This window comes from Zea mays, chromosome 1, assembly GCF_902167145.1.
Source record: "Zea mays cultivar B73 chromosome 1, Zm-B73-REFERENCE-NAM-5.0, whole genome shotgun sequence".
NCBI lineage: Eukaryota > Viridiplantae > Streptophyta > Magnoliopsida > Poales > Poaceae > Zea > Zea mays.
The window spans coordinates 149,435,572-149,443,943 of NC_050096.1; the positions used below are offsets into that span (position 1 = coordinate 149,435,572).

The 8,372-nt window shown below is 46.4% G+C and overlaps 2 protein-coding genes across 5 annotated transcripts in view; one reads left to right on the forward strand and one right to left on the reverse strand.

Moving 5' to 3' along the window:
- Positions 1–7,190, forward strand: part of LOC100383477 (uncharacterized) — a 28,616-nt gene extending 21,426 nt beyond the window's left edge. The window contains exons 7-9 of one of the 4 annotated variants that reach the window (XR_004849939.1): positions 4,023–4,327; positions 4,690–5,034; positions 6,611–7,190. Coding sequence is in view for 1 of the 4 variants with exons in the window: in NM_001176125.1 (NP_001169596.1) it covers positions 4,690–5,034; positions 6,611–6,775 (510 nt within the window). In the remaining 3 variants the exon portion in view is untranslated. The remainder of the gene's footprint in view (positions 1–4,022; positions 4,328–4,689; positions 5,035–6,610) is intronic. The other 3 variants (XR_002262525.2, XR_004849940.1, NM_001176125.1) reach the window with 3 other exon arrangements.
- LOC103639413 (uncharacterized) lies at positions 1,461–4,440 on the reverse strand. The gene is made up of 2 exons (XM_008662163.4): positions 2,061–4,440; positions 1,461–1,896 (listed from the first exon to the last, which is right to left on the reverse strand). Exons 1-2 carry the CDS (start codon positions 3,013–3,015, stop codon positions 1,853–1,855), a joined length of 999 nt encoding a protein of 332 aa, XP_008660385.1. The 5' UTR covers positions 3,016–4,440; the 3' UTR covers positions 1,461–1,852.
- Positions 7,191–8,372: the final 1,182 nt, after the last annotated feature.

Here is an 8,372-nt window from a genome sequence, read left to right on the forward strand (position 1 = left end):
ATAGAAACCACAAGCCTTGATGACAGAAACAAATCTCTCAAACCAAGCACGAGGAGCTTGTTTGAGACCATACAAGGCTCGACGGAGACGACATACATGCCCTGATGGAACTTCTATCCCAGGAGGTGGATACATATAGACTTCCTCGTGTAAATCACCATGAAGAAAAGCATTTTTGACATCCATCTGAGAGATAGTCCAAGAAGATGAGGCTGCAACAGCAAGTAAGGCTCGGACAGTAGTCAGATGGGCCACAGGTGCAAAAGTCTCATCATAATCAATACCCTGTGTCTGTTGAAAACCTCTGGCGACAAGGCGAGCTTTATATCGCTCAATAGACCCATCAGATTTGGTTTTAACCTTGAAGACCCATTTGCACGTGATAGGTACCGCACCAGCAGGTAACAGAACAACATCCCATGTACACGTGCGATGAAGGGCATTTAATTCATCAGTCATAGCAAGCTGCCACTCAGGTATACCAGAAGCCTCTTTATAAGATGATGGTTCAGCAATGACTGCCCCAGCACGGGAAAACCCATAACGGTCTGGAGCTGCAATAGTGCCACGATCACGAAGATGATATCCCTGATTAAAAACAACATGAGAGTCATCATTGTTAGTACAAGTATCAACAACAGGATCATCATCAGGACTGGTCGTGGGAGTAGAGCGAGGACGACGAATGTAAGTCTGAGTGACAGGTGGTTTGGAAGAGTAAGACTGAGAGGGTGTGGAAGTGGAAGGTGGTGTGATGGGAATAAGGACATCTGGGGTAGAAACAGTAGGTGGTGATACTGATGAAGTTTCAGAAATGGGAGGAAGGCTCATGAAGGAGGTAGACTCTGTGGAATAAAAAGAAGAATGAGTGGAAGAATTGTAAAAGAAGGGACGATTTTCATTGAAACTCACATCTCGAGAAATGCGCATGCGACGAGAAGATGAATCATAACATCGATAGCCTTTATGTTCAGGGCTGTATCCAAGAAAAACACACGCAACAGATTGAGCAGTCAATTTAGTACGTTCACGAGGTGATAATAGGACATAACACGTACATCCAAAAACTCGAAGGTGGTCATATCGTGGAGGAGTTCCGAAAAGAACTTCACCAGGTGTTTTGCCAGAGAGTTTGGATGACGGTTGTCTATTGATGAGATAAACCGCAGTAGAAACTGCTTCACCCCAAAAATGTGAAGGGACAAAAGAAGATATCAACAAAGTGCGAGCAGTTTCTATAATGTGACGATGTTTGCGTTCAGCCACACCGTTCTGTGCATGAGCACCAGGGCAAGAAAGTTGAGCAAGAGTACCCTCTGAAGTCAAAAACTGGCGAAAATTATCAGATAAATATTCACCACCCGAATCAGAACGAAAGATTTTAATGTGAGTGGAAAATTGAGTGTGAATCATACGAGCAAAGGTTTTATAAATAGAAATCAGCTCAGAGCGGCGTTTCATAAAATAAATCCAAGTGTAGCGAGAATGATCATCAATAAAAATGACATAATATTTATATCCACCTTTTGACACAAAAGGTGCAGGACCCCAAATATCAGAGTGAACCAAATCAAAGGGTTTAACAGAATGAGAATTACTAGTAAAATATGGAAGTTGTATTTGTTTTCCAAGATGACAACCCTTACAATGAAAATCAGACTCAACCGAAGTATGACCTAAGCAACCTGACTTTATTAGTGTAGACAATCTAGATCCACACAAATGACCTAGACGATGATGCCACTGGGCAAAAGACGCAACAGAAGCAAGGGTAGCTGAAAGCATATGCGCTGGAGATGTAGCCAAAGAAGGAAGCCGCAAAGAGTCCAAGATGTAGAGGCGAGGAGCAGCTCTACGGCGACGGCCAGTCCCAATCACTTCCCCTGTGCGAAGGTCCTGTACAAAACAAGATGAGTCATCAAATCCGACAAAGCAATTATGATCCGTAATTTGGCCTACGGAAAGAAGATCCATAGATAGCTCAGGGACGAAGAAAATATTGGGTACTGTAAAGTGCGGATCTGAAAGAGAACCCTTATGAGTAATGTGGCATACAGTACCATCAGCTGTCTGCACTGAAGCACCATCTGTGACAGGTGTAGTAGAAGCCAACTTTGACTGATCAGATGTGACATGAAAGGAAGCTCCTGAATCAAGTACCCAGGCCGACTCTGAAGTACAGGCGGACGAAGTGGCAGCAACAGCAACTGAGCCTCTATTAGATGGTCCTTGACCACGACCGCGAGCAGCACGCCGTGCACGGAAATCAGTCAACTTATCAGGGAACTTGACAAAGCAAAGCTCAGATCGATGATTGGTCTTGCCACAATGATCACAAGGCTTAAAAATATTCTTAGGTTTCTGGGCAGCAGCCAACACACTGTGAGGATTACCACCAGTAGAGGACAGAGAATGAAGACGAGTCTCTTCAGCAAGTAAATCAGACAACGCCTTAGCCATTGTGAGAGTGTCAGAACCCTGAAGTAAACGAGCACGAAGAGAATCAAACTCGGCCCGAACGCCCATAACAAATCTGTAAGTGAAGAACTTGTCAATAAACTGATGAGCAGGACACGGATCAGCAGTACAAGCTGGCACCATAGATGTCAAAGCACTCATCAGACGATCAAAGGCTGAGTAGTACTCATCAATGCTCATATCATTTTGCTCAATAACATGTGTCTGCTGCATGAGAGTGTGTAATAGAGCACCACTGTCCTGAACAAAACGCTCCTTCAAATGAGACCAGATGGCTTTGGCAGTTTTAAATTTAGACAAACTCATAATCATAGACGGTTTGACGCTGTTCACCATAGCAGCCATCACTTTACCATCATTAAGCTGCCATGTTTTGATATCAGCAGCATTGCGACGATCATCCGCAAGTATGGGTGCCGCATCAGTCAAATGAAAGAGTAATCCATGTCCTCTGAGTGCAGTCTCAACACAGAAAGCCCACTCCGGATAATTGTGTCCATCAAGAGTGATATTGACCACAATAGCATTTGTCGTCATGTTGAATTCAATGAAAAAAGGAAGAACAGGAGACTGGAAACCAAGCAAACCAGAGGAACCGCAGCTGACAGCAGTCCGAGTTGGACGAGTTGACGAAGGTCTTGGTCGCGGAAGCCGAGTTGATCAGTCTGCCCGCAATGGCAGCCACCGGCGCACGGCGCAGATGGCGACGAGGCAGGGTGCAGTTGACGACGACGCAGATCCGGATCCGCAGACTGTTGCGGTGTGCTGCAGGCGGACGGCTACAGGGCGCAGTAGGCGGACGACGAAGGACAGCAGCGTGGCGCAGCACTGCTGGGAACGGCAGCCTGGCGCAGCACTGCTGGGAACTGCACCCTGGCGCAGCAGGCACGGCGGACAGCAGTGGACAGCACTGCTGGGAACTGCGCCCTGGCGCAGCAGGCACGGCGACCAGGGGCGGACAGCAGTGGACAGCGGCGGCCAGGAAGGGTAGATCCGCGACGGCGGATGGGCAGCAGCCAGGATCCGCGAGGATGGCCGCGGAACTGGACGAGATCGGCGACGGCGGATGGGCAGCGGCGCGGATCTGGACGAGGGCAGCGCAGACGAGCTCGCAGTCCAGCGAACGGGCGGCGGCCGGATCTGGGCAGCGGCGGCGCGGATCTGGACGAGGGCGGCGAACGGGCGGCGGCCGGATCTGGGCGGCGGCGGCGCAGACGAGCTCGCAGCGACGGGATCCAGCAAACGGGCGGTGGCCGGATCAGGGCGGCAGCGGGCGGGATCCGCGCAGATGAGACCGCAGGCGGTAGGGCCGCGACGGCGGCGGAGAAGACCGCGACGGCGGCAAAGGGGACCGCGACGGCGGCCGGAAGGAGAGATGGTGGCTGGAAAAAAAATCTAAGAAACCCTAATCGTGACCTCCTCTGATACCATGTAACTAACCTTGATTAGATGAGATAATAGCCCCCTTGGGTACTGTAGCATATATATAGGCAGACCATAATATATGGGCCTTAATGGGCCTTAACAGATGCTGCATTCTCCAGGGCTGTCATGCGTGTGGACAAAGAAGACATCTGCTGCACCATCTGCCGGTGGAAGTCGACCATCATCATCTTCAAGTCCCCCACATCGCTGGGTTGAGGAGCAGCGGGCGGTGGATCCATGTTGGCTGGGGCGCCATTGGAGGCGGGTGCCATCTCTGTCCCGGACATCTCCGATACCAGATTGGTACGGCTTGAGCTTCTCAGGTTGTAGGGATGATGTTGCTGAGCAAGGGCACGCCGCCTGGGTGCCGTTCCGGGGGTGCCGTGGTGAAGAGGATGAGAGAAGGGACTAAGGGAAGCTGAAAGTAAATACTCTTTATTACTTCTTGCTTGCCAATTGATTACAAAGGCCCTGACCTTTTAGGCGCCGGCCCCTAACAGAATCCCCCCTAGATAGGAGATCTAAAAGCTAATACTTATCTACTGACTGGGACTTCTTATCCTAACAAACTGGACCGCATAATCTCCTAACAGATTTATCCTATTAGGTGGATTGGCCCTGGCCATCCTTAGCCCTTCTCTTGTAACTCTTTCCAGTCATAACAGTTACCGTGGCCAAAAGTAAGGGGTTAAGTTAGCAGCAGTCTACTTGCAACTGTACAAGCACTTAAATATCTATTTGATCGAGCCTAGGTTTTGACACAAATTGTTCTAATCATTTGTGCAGGTGCATGGATTTGTGCAAGATAATAGAACAGGGCAAAAAGTAGCTATGTTAATTGGAAAATGGGATGAAGCTATGTATTATGTGCTTGGGGATCCAAGTGTTAAACCCAAGGGATATGACCCAATGTCAGAAGCAGTTCTTTTATGGGAGAGGGACAAGTCTCTTAATCAGACACGTTACAACCTTTCTCCTTTTGCAATTTCTCTAAATGAATTGACACCACATTTGTTGAACAAGTTGGCTCCTACTGATTCTCGTTTGAGACCAGACCAAAGGCATCTGGAAAATGGTGAATATGAGATGGCAAATTCAGAGAAACTTAGGCTTGAACAACTGCAACGGCAGGTAACCAACAATTATATATGATTTGACATGGCCTTTTGTCTTGTGTCTTTCATAGGTTATCAGGCAATGATAACAATTGACATGTCTTGATAATATTTATTGTTCTCATAAATAAAGTTGTTAGGAATGCAATAGGGGTCTGATGCCCCTTGAGGCCTTGTTCTTTTCATCCCTAAACCATGGGGATTGAAGAGGATGTTGACTTGTTGGAGATTTAATCCCCTCAGTCCCTTCCAACCCCATTGGTTTGAGAGCAAAACGAACAGGGCCTGGTTGTGAAGCTTTTCTATCTGAATTATGTCAGCATGAATCATCTTGGACTGATGATCATCATGTTAGCAAATATTCCCTCCATCCCAATTTATAATTCATTTAACTTTTTTAACAAATTTGACCAGCTCGTCTTATCCATTTTTTTGCGAAACAATGAAAAATTCAAAGCCATACTTAATTATATTATTTGCTAAACAATATCACAGTAAAAATTGATAATCATGATTTTTTTTGAATTAGACGAGTTAGTCAAACCTGGGTAAAAATCAAACGAATTATAAATTAGAACGGAGGGAGTAGAAAATTTGTGCAGTACTGGATCTGTTTTTACAATACAACTGTAGTTCATTATCGATTATAAAAAAATGAGGTCATTATCGCACAACTAGATCACCTAGGATAGGTAAAACAGAAGATCAAATTAAGTAATTGTTTTTAGTATGGACTGACTTGCCTAGAAATTAATTTATAAAAAGGGAGGCAAATCCAGTGTCGGATACTTTCACACGAGTGAGGTCATAAATCGAGGCAAGCCTTTCCCTCGAGGCAACGACTAATATGCAAGCAGGTACTAGATGTAAGCGTATAAGCAGATTTTTTAGCCTGTTACATCTGTATCCAACGGTAAATACAATTGTGGTTTGTTAGGGGTTTTTTATAAAGCTATAAGAGGTGGTGGTGGAAGGGTTTAAGTGTTAAATATGACATACCGTTGAATGTAGATCTAATAGATCAAAATGTCTGCTTGCGTGCTTGCATTTAGTACCTGCTTGCATATTAGTCGTGCCCTTCCCTCAAATGTCGATAGACTGCATCGCACGACCTGGCAAGCCTTTCCCTTAAATGTGGAGATGCGGAGAGGCTACTTTGAACCCATGGCATGGTGACTTACTGAGATAGCTGTATCAGACCTACCCTTTCCTAGAAATTAATTTATAATTTAAAAATACCTGTTGGTGATATACTGATATGTAGTAACGGTTAACTAGTCACAACAACAAAAACAATGAAGTTTTTTAGTCTCTAGCAAATTGGGGTAGACGAAGTCATAAATCAAGTTCAGGCATGTGGATAGCTTTTTTCGTTCACCCCTATTCAAGGCTAACTAGAGTCTCATTTCTCGTAATTAGGGGTAGGGATGGATGGACAGTTCGTTACTGCAGCATATAAGGCAAAATCTAATGGTTCCTTAAACATTTACATTAGTGGTGAACAAAGATCTTAGTTGGGTATTCAAGCTCATCCCTGAGCAGATTTCTTTTTGTTCATCGTGGTGCTTTACCTCTCATGGTATACTTTGCAGGCACGACAACTGCAAGAAAAAGGATGGAGACCAAGGTGGTTTAAGAAGGATGATGGCGACAGTTACCGCTATATGGGTGGATACTGGGAAGCGAGGGAGACGGGGAACTGGGACGGTATTCCGGACATCTTTCGCCAGAATAGTTTGTCTCCAGGACTGCACTAACTACCCTTCTTCCCTATGTTATACTTGTGTATCTCCACCAAACATTTAACGAAGTTATGGTGGCAACAAGGCAGAGCCAAAGCATAGCGTTTCTTCGTGGGCATGGTCAACCTCGTGTCGGCTGGGGTTGGACAAGTGGTTGGAAACGTAGGTTTCATTTTTGAATTTCAGGACTAATTTTGTCTTGGAATGCGGTTAGTTTAGATTTGTTTTTTATGCCTTGGCGGCTAATCCACGGATGGTAGGCTTTGCCGCGCGCTCTAGTGTCTTGGGCCATGTATGGAGTATTATCTATGGACATCGGGTGATTTCAATCGTCGTCACAATACTTCTTGACTGTTACAATCGAATTTACACAACATAAGATGTGATATCTGGCTCAATTTGGATTGAATCTATAATTGTCCTTGTGTCAGTCTACTGTATGCTAAGGCTTTGTTTGGTTGGGCTGGAATTATTTGGGATGACGGCCTGATCCACTGGTGTGGATCAAATACTACCCCACGACAAAACAGTTGTTCATTTAGCTAGGGGCGAAGCCAGCTTAAAAGTTGCCCTGGTGCATACTCTAGAGAAAAAGGAAAAACATACAATTTAAAAGAAATACATAACAAATTTAAGACAATTATTAGCAAAATTTTATTTTACCCTAGTGCCTATGCACAGCGTAACTTCGCTTCGCCAATGTGTTTAGCCTATGTGTGTTGCAAAGTAGACCCAATCTTTGTGTTGCTAAGGCCTTTTGGCCTGAATCAATCCACGGACCAACAACTGTGGAACATATGTTGGCCACTATGCGAAAGCAATGATGAAGACGCGATTTGGCTACCATGTGAAAGCAACAACTGCGACGCGATTTGGGGAAGTGAAAGGGAAATGTGCCCTTGGGCCATTTCTAAGTATTTTGGTGATTGAGTGTCAACACAAGTGTTTAAATGTTAATCTATGTCCATGGGTGAACAAAGTGCAAATCAAGAGCAAATGTATGTTTCTAAGTCTTAGTACATTGGTTTTGTGTACTAATATATTTGTCTAAGTGTTAGAAACAGAAAGAAGAAGAAAAGAGAAGAGTTGGCTGTGTACAGCCAAAAGGCTGGTTCGGTCTGGGGCACCGGACAGTGTCTGGTGGTGCACCGGACAGTGTCCGGTGCGCCAGGTTGCCTCGAGCGAAGTGGCCGCTCTCGGGAATTCGCCGACGGCGTACGGCTAAAATTCACCGGACTGTCCGGTGAGCCAACGGTCGGCCGGGCCAACGGTCGGCCGCGCGATCTGCGCGGGACACGTGGCCGAGCCAACGGTCGGAAGGGGGCACCGGACTGTCCGGTGTGCACCGGACATGTCCGGTGCGCCAACGGCTCCCGCATCTGCAACGGTCGACTGCGCTGTTTAAGGAAGGAAATCGGGCACCGGACAGTGTCCGGTGTGCACCGGACTGTCCGGTGCGCCCGACGACAGAAGGCAAAGATGGCCTTCCAGATTTGTTCTCAACGGCTCCTAGCTGCCTTGGGGCTATAAAAGGGACCCCTAGGCGCATGGAGGGAGACACCAAGCAACCTTTGAGCATTCTTGATCATCCACACTCAGTCTTTGCGCATCC

Coding starts and splice junctions, on each gene's coding strand:
- LOC103639413 (XM_008662163.4), bottom strand. CDS start 3,015: ATGACGACAAATGCTATTGTGGTCAATATCACTCTTGATGGACACAAT. Junction 1,897..2,060: donor TTCAGTGCAGACAGCTGATG/GTACTGTATGCC, acceptor TGTTTTGTACAG/GACCTTCGCACAGGGGAAGT.